Source organism: Pyxicephalus adspersus, chromosome 9 (genome assembly GCF_032062135.1).
Source record: "Pyxicephalus adspersus chromosome 9, UCB_Pads_2.0, whole genome shotgun sequence".
In the NCBI taxonomy this organism is placed as follows: domain Eukaryota; kingdom Metazoa; phylum Chordata; class Amphibia; order Anura; family Pyxicephalidae; genus Pyxicephalus; species Pyxicephalus adspersus.
Genome location: NC_092866.1, coordinates 62643745 through 62669563, shown reverse-complemented (window position 1 = coordinate 62669563; position 25819 = coordinate 62643745). Strand labels below are relative to the sequence as shown.

Below are 25819 nucleotides of genomic sequence, written 5' to 3'. Positions count from 1 at the left end.
CCCAAATCCTTGGTGACATATCTCCCCCATTCACATGGCTTTTGTTTGACAATAGCTTGCCAATTAGCCCTACAAATGACCAGCACTGAAAAACGAGACTCATCTTCCCCCCTCCCCAATTTTGGTTTTATTACAAAAAGCTACCCTTACCCCCATTAGGAGATGTTGCTTGGTACAGAATAACACATCTGGCTATAATTATGGTCTCAGATTGTATATTCAGCGCTACATTTATTATAAAGCACAGCGCTGGAATCAGGAAAATTATTTTGTGTTCTCGCAGCATAAACATGACAATGATGCTGCATAAGAACTCGCGGGATATTTTATTCAGCACGACAGCAGCATCTTCACTACTACAGCAATTGGAATTGGCTTTCAGAGGCATTAATTTAACCTAAGTAAAATGATCAAAATGAGACAAATTGCTTAGAAAATTGGGCAATTTTTGTAGCCCTTATGCTGCACCATAGCTTAAAAGATTTTGTATCCACACTGTCCCCCAATAACCCATAAGAACATGGTTCAATGTACAATGTTCAAGTACAATGTATTACCTGTTTTCTGGTCCGCGTTTTGCCTGTCCGTAACTTGATGTATCTGGCTATCAATTCATTTCTACCTGCAAAAAAAAAAATGAATAGGTTCAGATCACTGGAAAACTTCCCTTGTGCTAGTATGTATGTATATAGGAATGTGTATGAATGTGGAGATTAATTACACAAAAGTGAAATTTCTTTCGCTGGGTTATGTCGGATGGAGCGGCATTATCATCTGTAGATGTTGGGGAAGTGGTTGTGATTACTAATGGGAGTCCATCTCAGCACTGAAACCTCTAAACAAATATGAAGCCAACATGTTATCCAACTATAGGTTTAACTAAAATTTGTCTGTATGTTATTGCAGATTTTTTTAATGGTTTATAAAATGGCCTATTTGTCACATCGTGGCTGTTGTAGATTGTCCCGGGCCCTGCAGTGGCCCTTTAGCTTCTTCAGTAATTGGATGCAATGTAGTTGGAATCCTGACAATCTGTCCTCACCTTAGATTCTGCATATGCAAGGAAACAACAGTGTAGACACAACACGCTCTGCTATCAAGGTAAATATCAGGGGATCTGTCTGACAATGAGCTAAACCTCCTGGGTTTTCTGTACAAACAACCTCTGATCTGAATGCAGAACAAAACGTCATACATACCAGCTAATATATAACACGGCTTTGCCATTAGCACCGCTGTATCACTTAATCTGAGATTGTGTCCAAGAATCCCTGCCTGACTCTACAGCCAATTCATGACAGAATGAATATGTAATACACACACAGCCTTGTATTATATACATTTATCAGCAATTACATCAACAACAAAAACATAACAAACGTTGCATACAACTATTGTTGCTGCAGCTTCCTAAAAACAAAAATAATGACCCCTGGGCAGGAAAAGAACCAGCAAAAGTTCCTTACTTTTCTTTGTAATTTCCAATGCAGAAAAAGCTTTATTTATTTAATATTAATAAACAGGATTTATATAGCGTCAACATATTACGCAGCGTTGTACATTAAATAGGGGTTGCAAATGACAGACAGATACAGACAGTGACACAGGAGGAGGAGAGGACCCTGCCCTGAAGAGCTTACAATCTAGGAGGAGGGGGAAGTACCACACAATAGGAGGGGGTATGGTAAGTAGTGAGGGTTTAGGAGACAGAAAAAGACAGGTAGTTGAGGATGAAGCGTTGGGTTTTGAGGGCTAAAGAAGCAGAAGATAGGAGCAAGCCGAATAGAACGAGGAAGACCATTCTGGGGCAGCTCTAGAAAAGTCTTGGAGCCGTGTCAGAATAAAACAAAGCCTATACAAATGCTTAATCAATGCTTCTCTAAATGACCCAACATAATTTTGGGGCGCTTTGGAACAAATGACCCCTGTACAGATAACCTGGTCTAAGTAGGGAGAAGGCAACTAGGACTCCTCTATTTTTTAAACAATCGGTGGCGTTAGTGATCAGATTCAACACTATCGAGTGGCACCTTAAAAACTCTAGATTTTCATCCGAGACAATAAGGATTCTCTCATCAATAATATTCTAGCATCCATAAAAAGCTATGGATATAAATCATAGCTAATACTATCTTTTTATTCTGTACCTGATGAGCCTGCCACAAAGGTTCTTGTGCAGACTCCCATTGCCCATTACAATATTGTCCATTACAACGCTCTATCTGCGTTGCTCTCCTCAGTTATCACCCTGTAATATGCTCTCCCAACCTCACTACGAGCAGCTGTGCCAGCACACATTATGCAGGCATGGTCCACTGTTATCACCATTAGGAAACCCGCCCTGAGAAATGCCAAGCTGGCATCGCCTGTAGAAAGGAAGTGGCTGAATAAATCAGCAGAACTGAAATGCAACAAAGTATAAAAGGTGGTAAAATCAACACATTTACAATCCCCCTCAAAACATTACACAGTGCTGAATGTGCTTGAATTTGGGTTTTCTCTATCGCACACCTGAATGTGTTTCTTTCGCCTGTAACCTATGAATAAGTCGACATTTCTAAATATCCCCTAGAACCAGGAGAGCTTTATTTAACCAGAACTGAAAATATTCACAGTCCCCGTGTGCTCACCCTTTATACTCTGTATCCTTGATGTGTATTGATGCTGATAAATAATAATACAAAAAAGAATAAACAATACACAACAACAATGCTCCCCCAGCCACAGGCAGCATCTTATAGTTCGCTGCCACTTAAGAGTAAAGAGTGCCAACGACGTGAAACTCCTGCGAAAGTGACCATAAAGTCAGCCGCCCCCATGTTTCATTCACTTTAAATCTGCTTAGTAAGAAAATCCTTTGTGCACACAAGAACGGTTTTGCAAGTCAAAGACGAATAATCGGTTTATATCAATAAGTTGGGTCCTCTTCATCAGAACAATACAAAAAACATTTTCAGCTTGTAAAAATATTCCAGGCAGGTGCTGGGGGGAAAAAAGCGCGCACTCACGAATGTGGTTGGGGGGGCTGGGCACCCTGCCTTTTTTTTAGGAGACAAGCTTATTGCAAAGTGGGGGGGTTCATGTGACGTGGGCCAATAAACAGCATCTGGGGGACATTCAATTACAGGCCCTCACCCAGCATGCCTGCACTGTAATCTCTACCAGATGAGGCTCAGGCCTCACTATTTTCAATAATTCACACACTGTGTACACATAAACTGACAATAAGGGCATTCATGTGGCCGCCTGATTCGCAGATCAAAGCTCCCAAATGGGCGGCTGTAGGCATGCTTCTGCTGAATAATTCATTCTTTTCACAGGCCTGGAAAAAAAAATGCTCAGCAGGACTTGGCTGATGGGTCCCTTTCCCTGTATGCTAAATACAAAATCCGAAAGGGAAGTGGCCTTCTAAAAGCAAGCCACCAGATATTCAAAGATGAGCAAGGAGGAGGGTGCGGAGCCGGAATAAAAAAGTCAAAAAAGGAAGAGGAGGGATCTGTCCACAGAGAGAAAACACAAGATGGGGAGATATCGGTGTGTAAGACATGACGACAAAGAACTGGCTGAGGTGCCAGCTGGATGGTTGGATCTTCTGACTAAACACACATAGCAATGTGTATGATAAAACTAGAACCCCTGGCAGGTTTTTATTGCCAAGACATTAAAGCTCCAAACCAAAACACCTAAAATGTGTTGGCTTCTTGATTCAATTACTATAAAAGTTATATTTGGGAATTAGGTTGACGTCTAGTTTAGGAGCGTATTCCAACTTTAGATTGGTCTCAGGATAACCTTTTTCTAGCTAAGTAACTATTAGGATTCATTTTTTTATACTGGGCGTTGAGATGTAAAATTGGTGCCCGAATGTTCCCAAAATGTACTGTACAGAAACTGCAGCTGAATGTAATGCGCCTACATACAAATATCCACCATCAGTACAAGCCACATATCTGAAATATGACCATGAAAAAATGCATAGACAGTAAAACATGCAGACAAACCAACACAATTCTCAGCAGGAAAACCTGACATTGATCCAAAATATTTATTTACTATAAATACATGGTAGATTTTTTTTTATTTTTTTAACAGATCAAATCAACAACTAAGCGGAACTCTTCAACCTGCCATTATTTTAGTTGCTTTGATTATACAGCGTTGTGATGTAGGCACCTCTACCAGAAAGCACAGCCAGATCCTTAACATCACCTGTAGTTTGGGGAAAAACAAGCTGTCAGCTACTGGACCATGGCGGATAGACAGCACACTGACAAGTAATCAGATCTTCTCAGATCTCCTGCTTGTATGTTCCCTGTATGTATTGCAAAGCGTTTTCCTTCTATGTGCTGCTTGGTAACAGGTTTGAAGTCTGTGTCCTTCTGCTACAGAACACCATTCCTTTCCTTTGAAAAGAATCCCTAACTACCTGCCAAGTCCCTAAAATCAGAGCTTACACAGCAGAACCACATCCTTACCCTCATGACACAGATCTGGGTCAACCAAAAAGTACCATCAATGAAGAAAGGAGCAGAAGTGACTACCGTTTGAGCATCTGGGGGAAGTTAACCATGTGGGTGCCATCTACCCATAAGAGCTATTTGCTAAAGTAAAGCCGAGAATAGAGAGGGGTAATTTACAAATTCTTATCAGTACCAATCAAAAGTAAGCAAGGAAACTTAAAATCATTCAGGCAAGTCGTGTATTCATAGCTGTAATTGTACATTATAAACTAAAATGTTCTTCTATACATAAAACTGATACTTTGAATTGTTAATAAATCTTCAGTGTTATGTACAAAGATTGATACAATACAAACATTGCGGCAGCAGGGCAAGGATCAATCCTCTCATGAGCACAGCCCCATGCCATATCTGTATGTGCGATTATTTGTTTTTCCCCCTTTTTCTCCATTCAGGGTTTGAAATTGAAATGAGAAGGTAATGCACGTTTCGAGTGCTTTGTTTGATTGTGTTAAGGTTTCATGGCTGTCAGTCAGCGCTGGAACAGCAGCATGAACTAGGGGTGACCTCCCCTTGTAGAGAAAGCATTCTGCTAGCCAGCTGTGCGTTGTGTACTCTGCATTATTCACAAAGCTTCCCTCTTAATCACAATGATCCACACAACTTCTAAAACTCATCAATTGTTATTTAAACCCTGCCTACAAAGGACGAGCACTGCAGCCATTGTGGGCCCTGTCCTGCAGCAGCTGACACTTGGTTCCCTGACAAATCCAATTTAACAGCTACAAGACACTTGAGGCAGCTTCATTTAAAGATGGCAACGCACTGCTGGAAAAGGGGGTTAATGAATATCCGACGCCTGCGGAGCTACTGTGCCGATATGCTAATATGTATATTCTCACCTACTATCCAAGTAAATCAACTGTTAAACGTGATGGCAGCTGCTGCCTCTGTGTTCTAGTATGTGAATGTATTCCCTATAATCTTTGTTTTCTGACATTCCTTTTATGTGATAATGGGGGAAATATCCGAGGAACATAACCCTGGCTCAGCTGTAAGCTTTTTGTGATGCGCTAGCTACTCATTTGCTTATTTTCTATATTAAAAGTAGAATTTAACACCCCCCCCCCCTGCAACCCCTTAAAGCCTAAACTTTTTGGAGAATCTTTAGAAGCTTTTTCTGACCATTAAACATTACCTGGTGCTAGAGCCATAAAAGGGTTTTGTTCAGGTACTTCCTGTTATGGGGTGACAACATTCTATACGGTCTCTAAGAAATGTCTTGTGTTGTCACCACATCACAAGCACTTCTGGTGGAAACTTGAAGCAGCTGCACCTACACATTTTGCAGGCAAGGTCCATGGTTGGTGCAGAGGAATGATGTTTTGTCGACTCTGAAGGAGGCAAGGCGCACAGGTAGAATATTTGAGCTCTCCAAGGCGGGAGAAGATACACTTTCATCAGTAAACCTGGGTGATCCAGAAAACCTGGAATGGATTTATTTCAATGTCTTTTGCGATCTGTTAGAAAATATTTTAAATCCTGGACCAGATCCATTCCAGCTTTTCTGGATCACCCAGTTTCACTGATAAAAGTGTATCCTCTCCAGCCTTGGAGAGCTTTAATAAATCAGGCCCATTGTGACACTCATTATTTGCGTTGCATTAAGTTTAATATATTGGATAAAGATGCCCAACGAAGCCCTTTGCAGTATATTCTGTAACAAGGCTTCATCAGGAACCATTGGTGTGTGTCATTTACAATGTGTGGCACTGTAGTGAACCAATGTAGGTAATCTGCATTACAGTGCACAGCTAAAACGTGTTGGATTTGCAGCATTCCACAATCAGTTGACACCATAAGTGACTAAAGCTATCAGCCGAGAAAGCAGCGCTCCACAAACTTTGGGGTTAACAATAAAGCACCTACATGAACACTTGTCTTTGGAGCTTGGCACGGAGATCGCAAAAACCTACATTGAAAACAACTATAACTAAATACAGCCCAGGTATTCATTAATAAATCTTGTGTTGTATGCATGACACCATTAAAGTGAGGACGGAAAGGACGGGCACGTGAGGATCAGCAGACTGTGTGCATACACCATCTACTTTTATTGAAGCATATGAAAAAAGGCTGTACAACAATATACAGACCATTTTCTTATTTTTCAGTATAATTATCTTTGCGTAGGACAAATATTTTGTTTGGAAGCACATCTTGTGTCTTCTGGTTTTGTGGCCAGAGTGGAACCATTTATACAATGCCAGAACCCCGTAACATGTGGGAGCAGGCCTCTATAGCCTATAGGCGGGAAGAGAACATCTGAAAAATGCAACCATACTCTTCTTCCTTTCCATTTTTAGTTATGAGCAGAGATCCTCTGCGGGGTGCACTTATATGAACAGAGCGCGCACAGCTGCCAACGTTGTCATTTTTGCTAAAATTTCATTCTTGGGATGGAGGAACAAATACGGGTTTTCACAATCATTGTTCTCTAGACAAACTCCAGACAATTTTTCTAAGGAACCTTTCTGGTTCATTTTCCTTTTTGTGGGAATTTTCTATTACTTAACGTCCACATGAATCCTTTACAAGAAGAGAAGCGGTCACACAAGTTAGAGCCAGTATTATAAGCCATGCCAGAAATTATATCCAATCTCCATTCTACTAATAAATCTTTGTTTGTGTCGCCATTGAGGAACTTTTAAAACCTAACAGAGGCTGTAACTCTTCCAAATCTATCCCAGGAAATAAGTGATAGGTAACGGTCATTCTTCTTCATTGTTACCAGAACAGAAACATTTCACAACATGATTACTAACAATGGTGACCAAGAGGAACAGAAGAAAAATTATGGCAGTAAAATTTGATATATCCGATATTTAAGATGCTTTGGAGCTTTATCATTAAATGTTACATACAGCCTTGAAAGTAGCACCTGACGACCTTTTTCATCCAGTGGAATGAAATCATTTGACCTGTAAAATTCCCCCTTGTGACCAGGACACCAACAAATTATTGATCTAATAGGGTTCAAATGACGACTTCCATAGAAATGATGCATTTCTGCAACCTAACAGCTGTCCAAACCCTCAGGCAGAAGTCAGCGAATGGCCAAAATCTACCAAGCACCGGGTCTAAGCTATTACCATCAACTGTTGGATGTTTTATTAGGACTGATTTATAATGCTAAATCCATTTCTATTTTAACTACGGTAGCAAGAAAGTATTTTACAAATTCAGTGGTTAAATGAAAAAACATTTACAAATAATACAGAAAGCTTGGACACTCCTTACCACCCCAAATGACTTCTGTAAAGAAAGATATTTTCCTATTACTTCTACCTCTTTACCAGCAAAAGGTTAGGCTGTAAAACCCTCAATCCACATAACCAGTATCAATGACAGAACAGCAATGATTTTTTTTTTTTAGCCATATCGTCAAAATAATGCTTAGGAAACAATACACATGTATTGTGCATTGTGTTTTCTCGCAATATTTTTGTAACCTTGACAGCAAAATGTTTATTCCAGGGGCTGTACAGGTCTCTTCCCCTGTTCACCAAGTAGGTAATTTTTTTCCCTCTCTCTCTGATCCCTTTGAACAGAAAGCAAGGACACTCGGAAGCCAGAAAATAAAATAAAGCTTCTTTTTCTTCCCCTCCGGCAATACTTTATATTTTGTCTTTGTAAATGTACAGGTTTATACATCACATCGCACAATAAAAGTGTTATGTAAAAATTTCTTTAAAGAAAAAAAAATCCAAACAATAAGAACCAAGGACGCAACGGATAACATACAAGAAAAGCCATTGGTTATTTTAAAGGTTTTTTCCCTTTAATTTTTTTTTTCTTTTATGTTTAATGGAACAATGAAAATAAAAGACAAAAACTGCCAAGGTGCCCTAACAGCTTAGCCTTAGTTGGTAGTAAAGAACATTAGCTTTCATAAAATAATAATAAAAAAAACTGCTGGAACTTTTAAAAGTGTCATGTTAAACGTGAACCCTGTTCATGTTAGTTATGAAGAGTAGGCTTTTCTTTCTTACGGTACAAATCTATAAAGCTTAATGGCTTTTATGGGGTTTTATATAACTGCTTCGTGAGGAGCCCTTCTATGCTATGCAGACCATGCTACTGCACCAGGGCCCATCACAATGGAGCCTAGCAGTACTTCAGAGGACTTCAGCTACTTGAGGGTGAACATTGAACTGGGTTGCATTGTCTGTGGAAGGTACGGGAAGCAGAAGAGGTCAGTTTACCGAAACATGATGGAGCCTTCAGTTCAGAGTCTGCACCTTTGCTGTTTACATTACCTAGTGTAGAGGTGTAAAGGAGTCCTAACCTCTGTAATTTTGTGTATCAGGAAATACAAATAATAATAAAAAAAAAAGTTCCTTAGCAGGTCTTAAAAAAAGGTACACCTGTTAGATTGTAAGCTCTTCTCGGCAGGGTCCTCTCCTCGGTCTGTATCTGTCATTTGCAACCCCTATTTATTGTACAGCGCTCTGTAATATGTTGGCGGTATATAAATACTGTTTAAAAATAATAATAATATTACACCCGTACCGCTTCCATATAGATTAGTGGCCAGGTGCTGCTCACCAAATGCATTGATTAAACGACCATTAGCAAGTCTGAGCACTTCCATAAAAGCAGAAGTTTTGGCCGTTCGTTGGTCTGGAGCATTCAGGTGTGTGTTACCACAACACCAAGGAAGAAAAACATCAGAAATTATCTTGGAGAAGCCAATTGTAGCTGCTGATCATCAATCTGGGATGGGTTATAGGGTCACTTGTAAATAACATCAAGTCTACTACTATAAGTCTACAGTGGGAAATAATTCACAAGTGGAAAACTTTAAAAACATTGACCAACTTTCCATCAAAGTAAGCCTAAACTTTAAAAGATTGTGAGTACAACATTTTTTCTTGACTGCTCATTCATCTCCGATTACAACTAATCTTATAACAAAAGATGCCTTCCCCCATCTTACAATTTAAACCAAGGCAGGTAGGAAGATTTATTTTTTTTTACAAAGGTCTGTTTCATTTCGGGAGGTTTTAAATAATTTAAAGGACATGTGTCCCATTGACAGCTACACACAGGTACTCATTGTATGGATCTTTTTAAAATATCTTCCTTGTCACATCTGTAAACATGCCAAAGCTTTAAAACTAATTAGAACAGCAGTAACCAACATATCCTGGAGTTTAGTTTTACCTGGGGGTGTTTTCAAGAAATATTACCTCACTTTAAGTGATTAAAATGACTTATCATTTAACAACTCTGGAACTGAATGTCAAGCCACACTCTTTTCTAAACAAATAGCCTAGGGGATTATCCACAGTGATCCTAGTTACCATTATTAGACAACATGGTTGCCCAAAGACTTGCTATTCTGATTTTCTAAGGGCCCGCATGTAAACCTGAAAAAAAAATAATAATATTGGAAGTTCAAGCACTATTCTTTGCAGTTCAAGTTGCATTGCTCAGATACACATAGAAAGCAACACAGGTAAATTTAGCTGCACTTGTATACTGTAAGGTGTCGTTCACACAGGGTGACTGAACCACCCATAAAAAAGATGGCCCCAGCTAGTCCTAGCAGCAAAAGTACTTACCCAGATATGCATTCATTTAGGCGAAAACACTATCAGGGCTAGATAGGTTGGGTACGCTCTTAAGGAAGGCATATACTAAGGCTCAATCGTCTGCTATTGGCCTTGTGTGTAAATCTAATGGTACAATGGACAGGAAAGATGTACTAAATAACAATTACACCACTTCCTTGATGGCTGCTGCTGAATATTGCAAATTCTTGTACCCATCTGCTATACTAGAACCAAGTTTCACCTGTATTAGCCCAATTTCAATAAAAAGGGGAAAATGTGTTAACAGCAATCAAGTTTTTCTGGCATGCAAGACATTCATTTTTTTTTGTTGTTTCTTAAGAGCTGCCCTGGAAACCACAGACATACAAACACACACAAAAATATATTGCAATGTATTCTTTTGTGTCTTTAGAATCATGACTGCAAATGGCCTCAGGACACCGAAGCAAGCTGCAAAAAAATTGTAGAAAAATGACTGATCTAATCACTACTTTGAGTGCATTTATGACTCATTTACTAATTAGAGTTTGGCCTTATTTACTAAGCTGCTGCAACAGAAACCATCTGCGTCGCCTCAAAATAACTAACCAAAGTTGAATTTGCCCTGGAAAAACATAACGCGACAAGGATCGTCAAATCCATATCCAATGGACAAAGGACAATACAAAACTGGTATATTGAATTGGTGATGACCATCATCTAGTAATGTCTTTCAGTAATACTTCCAACGAGCAGGTGCTTTTCTGCTGCCCAATCCATTTTCTCCTTCACCAATACGGTTATTTTGTTTGTGGCATTATAATTTCACCCTGAGCATTTTGTAGCTGACAATTAGAATTACAAATAAATAAATAAAATAAGCTTTGAAGTTACGTTTTTCTGTATATCCAATGCATGACCCATGAGGATGCTAAGAGCGTAATATTCTAATTAATAATGATTTGGTGACATCCACAAGGCCATTTTCTTGTGACATCGTTCAGGACAAATGGTTTTAATTCTCCCCAGCACGCTCCGGCCATAATGAGCGATAAGTACGGACTTGTCACATCTCAGAAACGTTCTATTGATGCTGCAATCGTTTGTAAAGATCTAGGGCTGTGTGCGCGCCAGGCTCTGACTGGCAAAGCCCCCCAGGAGCTGTGCTGCCTTCGCGGCGAATGCCCCAGCAGCTGATCATGGAAGAATTACGAGCAGGCAGAAAGCATGGCGCTACGTGTCGATTCCTTTTTAACAAATAATAATAAGTTTGACTTTTCATTTACACATTCTGCCAATTGCTAACAAGTTTCCATCTTGCTCAAACACCAGATTGATTGGGAGAGATTGAAAATATTGATTTAACCCTCTGCCTGGTTTGGTCGTTGGAGTCCTGCCGGCTCTGTCTTATCACATCACAATTGCCTGGCTGTAATTCCTCAGGGCCAGACTAATAACTCGCTTACTTTGTCTTCTCATCTACTGAAATTATGCTGCCACTTTTCAAAGTCAATTTTGACTCATTGGACAACGCCTGCCCGTCAAGATACATGAACATAAATGGTGACATGGCAAGACGGAAGCGAAAGAGACAGGCCTGACCCGCTTTTAAAATGAATGGTGTTAATTGTTCTCCTGTGCTTGGATAATAAGTGATCGGACGGGGCCGAGCACATGAATTTCTCATCGACGGCCAGTTAACGAGCCTGTCCGTCAACGAGGCTCTTCCAGCAACACGTGGAGAAAATATCGCAACACCTGCACTTGTAGAGAATGAACAAGTAATTAATTGATTTCAATATTTATGGCAGAGGTGTGTTTTAGATTGCTGGAATTATTACGACCATTAATCAGTTGCAGCAATGACAGGTCGCGGGGAAACGCGATAATTGTTGAGAAAAATGAGAATGTGAGGATTTCCTACTTGGTGACATAATAAGCTGTGAACCTGCACAAGACTAGAACAGACCACACAGCCTCAGTTACTGGAATTATGCACTGCGTATCCACAAGCAGAGGTGTAGAGAAGGGGTGATAAAGATTATTAATAGCAACAACAATAAAAATTTAAAAATAAAGGCCACGACAAATGCTTCTGAAGAAAAAAAAATCCTAATTCAAGTAATTCTATACATTAATACTTCTGAACACCAAGAATGTGTACGCTGCAATGCATTGCACAACCACCCGTGCAGAAGGTCATGAATCCTTTTCACAAATATTTCCATGGTTTGCATTACTGTGGAAAAAGCATCATAAAGGGGTATTTATATGCTGTCCTTATTTGAAGCACAGCCCTACATACACACATTTTAGTAAGCATCAAATGAGGCTCACATGTCACAAGCACTTAATGTCATGCATCGCAACAAGGTAGCATTAAAAATAAAAAATTTGTAGCAGATTACAATGTATACATAACACAGTGGTGGACAGAATATCATGGGCCAAATGTGATTGCACATTGCACTACAGCTGATACTGTTGATCTCTAAAATTAGCTAGTGGGAGAGGCAGATGTGACCATGTGACAAAGCAGGAAAAGTAATAGATGCCAGAATATTTTTCCTAGCATTTCTGTATTACAGTGGAAACCACGGGCCTGATTTATTAAAGCTATCCCAGACTGTAGTATATTCACTACTATCATAGGAGAACATGGTTAATCCAGCAAACCTGAAATGGATCTGGTTCAGGATTGAAAACATTTGCCAACTAATAGTGAATAGATTTTTAATAAATAAAAGATGGCTAGATCATTTTCACCCTATAAAAAGTGTCTGAACAAGGAAATTCATAGCAGGATCACCATGCATTTTAATGAAAGTTGCAAAATTCTAAACATTGAAAAAGGCATTAACAAGTTATAGCCTGTAGTTTTCAGGGAATGGGTTTATACATACTTTACCAGATGACAGCAGTTTATGTATTGCTTCAATCTACGCTCTTCAAATGTTGTGAGTTAGCTTTAATAATTTGTTGGAGAAATAATACAAATTATCCTCATTAAAATGCAGATTTCCATATTTTATATCTCAGTTTTGCAGCTGTCTTGGGAATATTCTCACTCTGCACTCCGAGTGTCTGAACATGTGCTGTTTTCAAAAAGCTACATACGGACAGTAAAGCTGAAGTATAATAACAGATGTCCCGTACGGCGTGCATTTATGTTCGGTACGCTGGCAGCAGTCATTCTTTTCAATAGCGTTAAACATTCTTTTATTAAAGGACAGGTAATAACTCAGAAAACTGGAAAGTTGTTTTTTTTTATATTACTGTTTTGTTGACACAGCATGGTATATGGTATTTACTTCTGAACTGCTTACTATCATGCCTTTAGAACCCGATGTAAGGATTATAATCCACATCATTACAATAAACTGTTATACAGGAATACAGAAAGACTATTTGCTTAACACAACCATGGCACCACCTAGGGGGGCACAAAACAGGGCATTACTGCTTGAGCCTTTAAGTACTTGCTAATATACCTCCTATTTTAGTCATAGCTGAAAATCTTTTAATACAGCATATTTCTTCAGAGACATTCAATACACTCTCTCAGCGTGACTTCCAGCCTCAAACCTTTAATACTGCGCCTTTCGTTGCGTGCCTTTAAATCAGCTTTATTGAACGGGACAAAGCAGTTCACTGAGCGACTGAATATGAAAATAAGTGGGACGGCAATGGCTGTTTGGCTTTTAAGAAACCAAACGACATTTAAATTACAATGCCAAGAATGTGTTGGAAGTAAACACATAAATCGAAGTGTGTGGATATAATGTGTTATAAGAGAGTATATTTCTGAGTAGGGAAGTAAAAGCTAGGTGGCATCACCTGTCTAGGTTGAGATTTACATGTGATGGTTTATATAAATATATATCGCATGTGCCACAACTTCTACACAATGTGATGGCGTTTTGGCATCTTTTTACATAACTTTAAATCTGCCCAAATAAATCTGCCCAGTTCAAACCAAAACACTTCTAAAAACACCTTGTATCATAACTAGATCAGGACTTTAGAAACCTTTTTTTTGTCTGTTTTGGATTAGGTTGAGAAGGGTTACGGCCTGCCTTAGGTTTTTACTACTGTGGCTCCATAAAGTGGGATTATCCCTTAGTGTCTTGGTGATGGCCAGAGAAAAGATGGAAGGGAAAGGAGTAAATCTTACAAAAATCTATAGAAATGGTTAATTTAAGCAGATCCTAAAGCCACTGATACAAGCATTTTAAAATACACAAGCTTTCTCTACTGTGGCAAGGACACGTTGCCCTCGGAAGGTTTGTGCTCAGCCCAGTCTGTAAATCATAGTAGTGCTACGGTGGCTCAGTGGATAGCACTCACAACTTGCAACACTAGAAATCCAAGTTTGAATCTTGGCCAGGACACTACCTGCATAAAGGTTCATGTTCTGTTCGTGTTTGCGCGGGTTTCCTCCGGGCACTTTGTGTTCCTCCCACATCCAAAAACATACTGGTAGGTTATTCGGCTTCTCCTCAAATTGACCTTGTACTAAGTTACTGCCATGACTATAGTTTAAGAGTTTGTGAGCTCTAAGACTGACATGACTGTGGACCCTGTAAAAGGTCTGCATAACACGTCAGCTCTATAAATGTACGATAAGAACAGATCAGGAAAGCAACATCATAGCTCACAGTGAAAGCTGGACTGTTGTGCTTAACGAGTAACTGGCTCATTAAACCTACATAAGTGAAATAAATTGTCTGCTTACACTCCAGATTTAATACCTATGTGTTTTAAGTGTATTTATGTTTAAGGACTTGTGTAAATTTTATTCTTACCATGCATGTTCAAGGTAAGGCTAGGTATGACAATACATATATTACACACATATACTGTGCATGGAATACGTTATGCAATCCTATGGAATATGAATTTTACTAAAACTGTAGCAAACAAAAACTGCACTGCAAATATATAGATCTTATTATTGAAAACAAAGCTGCCGAGCCATTTCTGGGCTGAGCTCTCCGAGTTTTAAACAGATTTCTGCCACCTTCTTTAACGCATGCCTAAATTAGCGGTAAGGACAGGGTTTTGCCGATGTTTTCCAGGCATTCTAATTAGGACTGTAGATGAAGTTGTGCCAATTTGCATTAATCTAAATTACAAATGGACAAATTAAAATATAAAATTAGGCTGTAATGAGAGCAAAATAGAAGTAAAGAGGTTTGTTAGCCCCCTTTGATAATGTAGCAATCATTACAACTTTGTGGACATATGGCTCCACTTACTCACAAAGTGACATCCCAGGATTAGAGCCACTCAAATTATCCGGCAGCGTTACCTCACTGTGACATCTTTCGGTTACAGAATGGGAACCCACTCCCTGTGTTTAAAGGTGAATATAATGCAGCATTACAACAGCAATTAATGGATTGATTTACTCATTAACATCATTAAGCATACAGTATTTCTAAATTCAAATGGTATCTAAAATTTCAGGACTGGTAAAAGGTGTGGCAACCATAGAAGCCAATCAGATTTTGATTCAGTGCACATGTAGTGACAGTACAGCCACCCCTGCCTACTCAACATCTAAAAATCCAATTGAAGCAGAAACATCTCTCCTGTATTTACCTGCAATGTCCGTGCTATCCACCAAGCCAATGACAATTTCCCACCACACCCACGCAGCAAGGATGAGCAAACAAGTGGTGAGGAACACAGAGACGACTCATTAATGTTTTTGTAATGGATTTTGATAACGCAATAAGCTCCAAATTACATAGTCAGGAACAGGTATGTGCTATGAATTTGTGGAATGCGGCTGTCTGTGAGAAATGCAATGTCACGGAGTTTCCCTATGGCTTAGCAAGTGTAATGTATTTCAGTACTGAGAAGATTGTCTTAAGTATTTTTCACTCTTGGTCTGAAAGGCTGATGTGCAACCAATATACAAAACCCTAACTAACTATGTACCTCCTCACTCTCCGCCATGTTTGAATATTAAATACCCTGGCTGTGCTTTTGCCACCAAGTACTATATATCTGGAGCTCAGCAAACCAAAATGGAGTGGGGGGAGTGACATTGCAAAGTGAGGTGCTGAAAGGGTTTAGGGATAAAAAGCTTTGCATATACTTCAATACCAAAAGATTACTAAGTGATACATTTTAAACGTTTTGTGTCATTAGAACACTGTAGTTCCCCTTTAGCTGTGCCATAGGCTGAGTGTTGAAGTAGCTGACAAGCATTTCCACAAGTCTCCAGACTTGGCAGAGCCGAACCGGAAACATTACACATCCACATGGGGGAGGCGGCTCGGGAAAACGACAGGTATGGGCCCACAAAATTCCATGGAACAATTAGCAAGAAGGGAATTTTTACACAGAAAGTTTGCTGTAAACATGGAACAGATTTAATAGTAATAAAAAGGGAAGAAAAAAAAAAGGAGAAACATTTATGAGAACATGAGCCTTCTAAGCCCCCGGTAGGGAAAACACATTTGTGTGGGCAAACCTTGCTGTAACAACTGATGTAACAATACACCATTTCAAGAGCCAACAGATTTTAGTGTTAGATTGTGTGAGAAAGGGTTAGTAGCAGTGTCAGGTTTAAATTGCTGTCAGAAGGGGAGACCTTTCCTCGCTTCCTGTCTGGTATCAGCAGAACAGGAAGTAAGTGAGAACTCATTCCCCCTTAGTAGACTTAACATAGAAAAGAGAATCCATTGCAGGCCTTTTTTTGCTTTGTGTGGAGATTTTCCCATCAATTCCTGTCCAGGTGATCTGCGTCAGCCCCCAAACAGGAAGTGAAGTTGAATCTCCCTAAAGTGGACAAACATCACAAAAAATGAATAATTAAATGTAGAAGGGTTTAACTAATAAAAGGTCATACTATTATTCCTGAAACAAATCCTCATACTCATAAAAGTGCCGTAGAACCAATTTAAAATGTCCAGATATGGAGATTCATACAAACACAGCCATTATCTAAGTCAATAAAGTAGTTTCATAGGCAGCAGGAACAGCTAATGTCCCCTAGTCTGTCCATAATTACAAGGCCCACATATCCTGTTTGACAGCTCCATTATTTACTGTGTGTCAACATGGGGTGGGGCCCGGGGCCCCCTCAGGCTCTCCGCATTCCTGAGATTATACTGTAATCACGACTACTGATCAGAGTAGTCAGAGAAAGCCAACAAAGACCTCCATTTGTCAGTGAAACACAGAGATTGTTATGCTAGGACTGTAAAACGGGACATGGAGAGGGAGCTGGCATGTCAGCAGGAGGGGAACTGCAGGTGACGGATTGTGCCATCGGTTATTCCTGGACAGCAGCTGCTTCACCAGATATCACTGTCCAAATACAACACTTCTACCACTCCTCTGGCCAAGCTCTCTAAAAAAACAGTATGATTGTTTAATGCAATGCTGTCCCTAATAAGATTGAAAAAAAGGCTGACCATGTAATGGTTTTCTGTATACATGGCTTCCCTTTTTTTTGCAATCTTCTTATCTAACCATAGAGTCACTTTAAAATGCCAGCTGCTTGTTCACATTTGAAACCACCACTACTTCCCACCACTACATATCTCCCATCCTATTGTGTGTGAATTTCCCCCACCTACCAGATTGTAAGCTCTTCGGAGCAGGGTCTTCTCCTCCTGTATCAGTCTGTATTAGTCTGTCATTTGCAATCCCTATTTAATGTACAGTAATATGTTGGCGCTATATAAATCTTGTTTAATAATAATAAAATTCTAGTTGTCCATGGACACCCGACAGAAGCCTTTGCAGTTGTGGCACAATAACCACTATCACCCATGGGTGGAATGAAGGAACAGTAAAAAAAACTATAAACAGCAATGGGCAAAGTCAGTTTGTAAAAGTATTTTCTCCAAAATCTCGTCCCCCTGATCCTGCCGTTGACTTACTGCTTTTCCAAGCACTGATCAAGATTTGTGCCCCTGGAAGAAACCAGCACAAAAGGAAGGAAGAGAGAGGAATAGAAGCTCAATTAGGAAACCGTTATAACCTGCAAAATGCAGCCACCGCATCCTATGGCTGGTAAACTGCAGATTACATTGCTGTTCTTAAATTGAGATACACATGAATTAAGTTCAACTACATTAGTAAAAATTGCTGAAAACTGGATCTAAATAACATCACGTTGCTAGAATTCTAACTGAAGGAGCCGATACCCGCAATTTATGCTCTTATGCTGCAATAAAAACAGCAGACTTTTTGCTGCACCCCCTTCACATAAATAAGGCTTCTTTCTTCTGCCAATAGTCTGGCTGGATGGAGAGCACTGGAAGTGACAGGCCCAGCTGCTGAGGAGGACTCTGGACAGAAGTGTTGGTTTCAGTCCCGAAAACAATAGCGAGACTCTAAGCGGCCGGGCAGAAAGCCTCCAAAATCCGTCTTTACAAGTGCTGAGCACAGCAGAGATGACTCCCGTTTAGAGGTGAATAAAAAAAAAAAAAAGAAAGAAAGAAACGCACATTTTATTTAATGCTGCTCTCGCAGTAAGTGAACATCTTACAAGTCCTTTTGTAACATGCAGGGTGTATTATATTGACATTTAAGAACATAAATCACGGAACGGCGAAACAAACCAAAGCTTTGTTTACGGCTAATAATTACAATGCGTGGGTAAGAAACAAGTGCAGCGCAAACCCTTTCGGAAAACAAGGGCTCATTGTGACCATTAAAAAGTGCCACAATCAGAAAAATGGCCCCAGTTTTGTCATGCAATGCACTCACATGGCGGCCTAACACAATGGGCCACTGAGAATTTCTACAATGTGACATTTTCAAAGGACTTTTTTTTATTTTATGAGTACCCTTTATTGAATACACATCAGATTAAGGCACAACACCACTTGAAAACACATTTGTCTTAGTTTTTATTTTGTTATACAGAACAATAAACCTAAAATGTAACCTTGCTTTTGCTGGCAAAGCTGAAGGAATGGTCGTTTAAAAACAGCATTCCAGTTCAGAAAAGTTATAGCGATGACACCTATGTGCCAGTTGTAGGTGTTTTTGACAGTGGACAGAGGATGGCATGGGCATTTTGACTGGCCAACACTTTCTGACTGACTGTTCACTGGCTGCCCAATACATCCCACCGATTGGGGTCGAAATAAAAAGAAAATATTCACCTTTAGGAGGCTTTATCATTTTGCTCAGGTAATAAAAGTAAATCTAAACATCCCTGCTGCTTATTCTTCTCAAACTCCAGATCTGCTATACAGTGATTACAAAAGGCTGATAGCAGTTCATTGTCAATACTCAAACAGCTTCGGGACAGTCCTTACTAATAAAGACAAAATGCAATTATGAACAAGCAAGTGTTACACTTTAAGGACAACCTTGTTTTTATTATTTAAACAGAATGCCCAATAATTGTAACCAGAAGTTCCTCATTCTGACATGCATGCACTGTACAATTCCTAATGCATTTCATGTTAATAACTAAAAAGGAAAAAAAAAGCAAAAAACTTGTGGACTTCAAAGCACTGAAGGGCATATTTACCAAACATTATCTAAATGTAATGCCTTCAAATTTAATAGTTTAATTTAATTTCACTCAAGCAAATTTTTCTCCTAATCCGATAATGCGGTTAGCATCTAACAGTGCCTGTGGTTTAAAAACAACCACATTGCCATCTTCTCGTCGTAAAATGCACAACAAGCAACAGAAAAGCCATTAAACGCATGTGACAAAAACCAGAGAAAGAAATATGTGTAGCAAATGTGTGTGTGACAACTAAACATGTGTAACAAATGCATGTATGACATCCGATGATATGGTCACTATAATAAAACACGCCTTAAAAAAACTGAACAGCTCAACCCAAGCAATGCTTGAAATGTTACGGATTTTCTGAAGAAGCCATATAATCATCAACAATTTGTGCTTAATATTAGTCATGCGTACCTAATAATCAGACAAAAAAAAAAAACAAAAACAAAAAACACGTACTAAACATAACCTTGACAGTACGTTAAAATCAATGGGATTCTGCAGGCAGGCGAGGCAGTAAAAGTGTTGCAGTTGCTTGTTGGGACTCTACAGGAGGGGCAGATGTCAATAAAAAAGTTTTCCTGTATAAAATGATTATTATTATTATTATTATTATTAATAATAATAATAAACAGAATGTATATCGTGCCAATATATTACATAAAACTGTACATTAAATAGGGGTTGCAAATGACAGACCGTGACACAGGAGGAGGAGAGGACCCTGCCCAGAAGAGCTTACAATCTAGGAGGTGGGGAAAGCAGCTCATACACAAAAAAAAAAAGTTGGTATACATCTAGCTTTACGTTTTGGACTTGTAGAGGTCCATAGGTCTGCTCCAAGTCACAATTTGGAGGAAACCATTGTACTAAGATATGTAGTAGAGAATATATCAAGGACCAAATTTAGAGAAAAGTTCAAAGAAACAGAAGTGTGCCCTGGATTGGATTGATTCCCGTGCACACAGCAGAAGCATTCAATTAAAAAGTATATCACATGCTCAATTTTTAAATGAGAAAAATATATCCTTGCAGTTGTATTTCTACTATTGTCCATGAACCTATACCACTTTATTGCCATTAAGAGTGAGACTCTGTTTTCTTCAAACCCAAATTATCTCTGCATAGACCACTTCGCCTGCTAAAACATGAATTAACTGAAATCATTTCCTCTTATTCACAATTTCATTTAGCAAACATTCTCTCATAGGTTGACAAAGATAAAATGTAAGATAAAATGTTTCCTGGTGAATGAACATCAAAGCTTCCCACACTTCTTTTCCTAAGAGGAAAGCATTCTACGTAGTAAGAAATCGTTTAAAAACTCACCCACTCCCCTGCAATGCATGAATTAAGAAAATGAATGGATTTGTGGACAAATTTGTCAGAGAACCATGGGTTTTGAAGAGGATGAGGGGAAAATCTTTGTAAATTTTAAAGCAGAAAGGCGCCTTCCATCATATTCTGAGTTCTGCTCTCACCCCCCGAGCTAATAGTTCAAGAACAGCTAGGTAAGCTTAAGCAAACCGATCAATAAAGACCACAGATACGATTCTGGAAGAAAAACCTACACAACATCACAAATATTAGCAGAGGATTTCAAATGAGCTAAATGGGCTTCAGCAGGTAGGTCAGTGTCTGATGGTGAAAAAGGGCAACTCAGAAGATTTGTATACTTCGAATCAAGTGGGTTTATAGCAACTGGTTCGTGAGCAACTGTCTGACCTTAATTCTGTTTTCCCCATACAGCAATTACAGACGCACAACGAGACACCGCATACTACCACAGCCTAAAGTATGACCCTAACCTCTCCCATTCACACATTTTGCACGTATGTACGCGGCTGTGAAAGATTGCAGCACTGGAATGTGTGGATAGGTGCACAGCTACAGCCAAGCATATTTACATTATGTATTTAAAGTTCATTTGCAAAGGTAATATTTATAATTTACACTAATCAACATGATTGCTTGAGGAATTTGCCTTGTTCATTTTTTGTTTAATTGGGCTAAATTGCAAGTAAGATGCAACTTCTGACATTACTACAGTACTAGGTACCTGGATATCAAGCAAATCCAATAAGTACAAACCTGGGTCAAGCAAGCAAATCAGAAAGTCCCTGAAATTGTCTTCACTTCCTCTTCTATGGACAGCGGTCATGTAAAAAAAAAAATGTCTCCCTTCTTGGATTTCCCGCTTTTTGTTTTGCTCACAGTGGTCACAAGGAGAAAAAAGGGGGTAAATCAGAGTATTAAAAAACTTTAAAATTAACTTTAAAGATAACAGGGACTGCTGATCCAGGGAACATCCGAATGCCTCATGGAATCAGGAAGGAATTTATTTTCCCCTGTTGGAGCAAATTGTGCCAGGGTTTTTTTTGCCTTCCTCTGGGTTAACTATGTCCATAGGGTTTTATATCTGGGATATGTTGAATTCCCTAGTGGTTGAACTTAATGGACTTATCTTTTTTCAACATAACTACTATGTAACTATGGATCTAATGTAAAAAATGGAAACATTGAAACCAAGCTTACCTTCAGTATGTATGACAATATTCTACAATCTAAGTTTTTAAGTTCCTACAACCGAAAGTATTGTGAATACAGAATACCAGATCTCATTTGATTGCCTGTTTCCTAAAAGTCTGCAGAATAGGTTCAAGCAAAGTTTCAGGCATTCCAGTACCATCCTGGTGCTTACAACAAGGAGCCTTTCATCTTTGGAGATGTGATGGGAAAACATCTACATTACTGCAACTGACCATGTAATTATAGCAAGCGGATCCTTCCACCTAGCATGTAGTGGTTTGATTTCGGCATCTTCAGAACAGATGTAGATAAAACTCACATTTTTTTTTCCAGGGGTTGAACTTTAAATGGAAGGTTTAAATATGACTGTTGCTTTGTTATGGACAGAACTTGCAAGATTTCACTGCATTTTACCTGGGGAATAATGGCCTCCCTAGTCCAGAATGGGTCTGCGAAGAATATGATGGTCTGGTGCACTAAAGCAGCTCCTGGTTTAAAAATTGGAAGCTTTGCAAGGTAAGTGTCTTACCCCTAGCATGTGTTTTAGGGTTTCATTTCACAGTGGAGTTTACCTTTAAACATAGCTGTGTTTAGTTTGCGTGCCAGTACTCTGGTTAGAATAAGACAGTCATGCGACAGCCTTTCAGGTAAACAGGGTGACAGGATAAACTACGTACACACAGAACAGACAGTGTGTTTTAGACGATGAGGCAGTTGCTATGACGACAGATGCTAATTAACCACATTCAGTTCTAAGGAGAAAGAGCCGGAGGGCAGACAGAACACTGTACATCTCAGATCAGGCACGGCAGAACATTTCGTGCAATCTCCAAACATCTCTCATATCTGGAATACCTGGGTATTAGCTTAGCTTGCAGAATGCCTAAGGAAAGACAACAATGTATTTTATTAATTTTCATCCAGCAACATTCTTTAATAGCATCAGTGAGACGACGGCGTTCGCCGTCCGTGTCCAGGAAAGAAAATGAAATCATTTGTACACGACTTCCCTGGGAATAGGATGGTTCCAAATAAGATTAGATAGCGTCTGATCCGAATGGAGTTTTGATCCCTTGCAATTCTCGGATATCATTTTCTGTCTTCCTATTTTTCTCAAGCCAGATATCTACAACCATCAGTAAATCACCAACAAGGGAATGCAAAGAAAGACACTATTGAACTTCCCTTGAATGCTAAAAAAGTAGTAGGGTAAAGAAAGGGGACCTTAAAAAATTAGCTGGGATGGTTTGGCTAAAGTTTACAACTGGATGCGGAAACCAAAGTTATGCCTAAAAGACAAATCCAACACTAAGAACTGAAAAAGTGAGGATTTGCTGCAGGATTCAGAGTCCATTGTGCCCAAGTAGTACCCTAAAAAAAAATGTACATTTGGTCTTGAATTCTATTTGAAAAATAGGAGTGTTCTTTGGCTCTGTTCCCTCATATTTGGATATTTGCACAGTGATATTATCTATGGCATATTTGCCTCTGATTGAGAGTCTCATCAGAATCTTTACTGAGATTCTACCAGTTCTCCTTGCTGGAGAGGCAGCTGAACCTAAGGAACTGTAATGCAAGGATCTCCCTGCTTCACCTGTTCCATAGATCAGAGCTTACTCTTCCCCTTCTAATCTTTCTTCTTTTTCCATCAGACATTGGGGGGGCAGCTCTGACATGAGAATGCCATGTTACCAAGATGGTCACCTCCACACAAACACATGAAGCAGGCATGGTAAAGCCAATATGAGAAATACTACCTTGCAGGAAGCCTACAGGTAATACAGATGACTAGTGCTTGACCTTGGTATTACTATTCTGAGCACAGATTCCCCCCAATGTGGATCCTCTAAAATTGCATGCTATCTGTAGACATGCTGACTAGTATATGCAATACCCAAGTTGTAGCAGCTCTGGCTATAAAAGTTATCCACATTGGTAATAAGGTCCAACATCAACTTGTGAACAATAAGTGCAGTTTTTGTCTATATCCAACTCCTTTACCATTTCTATCAAGCAAGCAAGTTAGCAAAAAAATTTTCTAATCTTTTGTCCTTGTTCCTCCTGTATATCCCAAGAGCTCTAATGGACCTAAAGTTCAACAAGTGTTAATATGTTTTACACCCTTCTGCTGTCCTTTAAACAGAGGTTGTGTCACACCTGTCAACAACTCAAAGCCACCTCCAGGTCACAGCATCCAAACATAGCTCTGGCAGTGGGACATGTGGATCTGGTCAAGGGGCAGGACGTTTGTTCAATCAGACCCACTGACTAGCTTGCTCATCCTTTGACAGCTCCCAGCTGACCTGTCACACGGCTGTGTTTGGATGTCAGGAGACGAGAGTCGATGACAGGTAAGCATGACACAACTTTTAGCATTGGCTTAGGTAAAAAGACGGCATGAGGGTGAAGGAGGAGACGGCATGAGGGTGAATGCAAAATCATTTTAGTAAGATTCAAGGCCATATTAAAAGTTCTCCTGGCTCGTATCTGTAAAAGACTTTAAAGAAAACATTGTAGCCAGGAGAAAGCAAAGTTAGGTGAATGTTAAGGATTCTATCTGTGATAAACAAGCCTTCTATTTCACCTCTTTGTTTTAAGCTACAGACATTTTAGAACCTGAGTATGTATAAGCCAGGTGTGCTCAGGCGTCATTTAAATTTAGATGCCGGTCAGGTTAGACCCAATAATGTAAATTCTGGTGCCTATGCAGTATTTGGTTATTTTCACAACTATGTGACTTGCGTCCCAATATTACAGTCTAATCACTGGAGGAAAAGACTTATGAAATGCTTTCTTCTGCCTGCAGTAGTCTGATGGCATTACCTCTGCCTAGGCAACTTCAACTAGAGCCATTTGAATAATAAAATATAATTCTGTGTGGAAATCGGGACAGATAATGTGCAGGAGCAGTCCCCTTTTTGTCGGCATGTTTGTCTCTGTAGTTCTCAGAGTGCAACTCTGCTGCCAGGTAAATAATTAAAACAAGCCCACACCTTCAGTAACTTGATCTAAAGCTGCCAAAGACAAACAGCTGCTTTAATGTCACCATTGCCGGAGGGCCCAGCAAGGTGTTCCAGTCCCCCCTGGCAAAGACGTTCATACTGATTCGGCAGGTCAAAGTAGTTTATCAACAAGCACACCTCAAGGAAAAAGCAACATTTCTGCTGGGCTGTCATTTGTGTTACACAACACCTCGCCCATGTTCCTCCCACCATCACAAACATGATTTTCAACAGAAACTCTTCTACAGATCTTCCTGGTGCACAACATACAATCTAATGAAACATTTACATTTTATGAACATTATTAATGCTGTGGACAAAAGTTCAATTAATGGTGCCAATCTGGAACAGTATTAGAATTACATCCAGTGGTTGGTCTTTTTGAGAATGTTTTGAGAGCGTTCTAGTGTTCTATGTATGTTTTGAGAGCGTTCAGCGTGAGTGTTCTATGTATGAAATGTAATGGAATTGTAATTCAATGTCGTCCACTGGTCTGTCATGTTGGAGGTGAAGTGTTTTATGTAGTTACACAATTGTATTATATTCGTGTCCAGCAGTCGTGTTGGAGGCGTAGTGTTCTATGTGTAATATAATCATGTCAGAAGTGCAGTGCTCTGTGTAGACTATAAAATGGATTACACAGAATATACCTCTATCCTAAGGCATCTGCATAATAAATTTAAAAAAAATGTTTTGTTAAGCATTGCTATTAATTTTTCTGTAGTTAATTAT

The 25819-nt window shown here is 39.4% G+C and overlaps 1 protein-coding gene across 9 annotated transcripts in view; it reads right to left on the bottom strand.

The window, feature by feature from the left end:
* Window positions 1–25819, bottom strand: part of TEAD1 (TEA domain transcription factor 1) — a 108632-nt gene that overhangs the window by 31858 nt on the left and 50955 nt on the right. For all 9 annotated transcript variants that reach the window (XM_072422296.1, XM_072422295.1, XM_072422286.1 and 6 more), the window contains one exon: window positions 558–622. In XM_072422296.1, the coding sequence (XP_072278397.1) occupies window positions 558–622 (65 nt within the window). The remainder of the gene's footprint in view (window positions 1–557; window positions 623–25819) is intronic.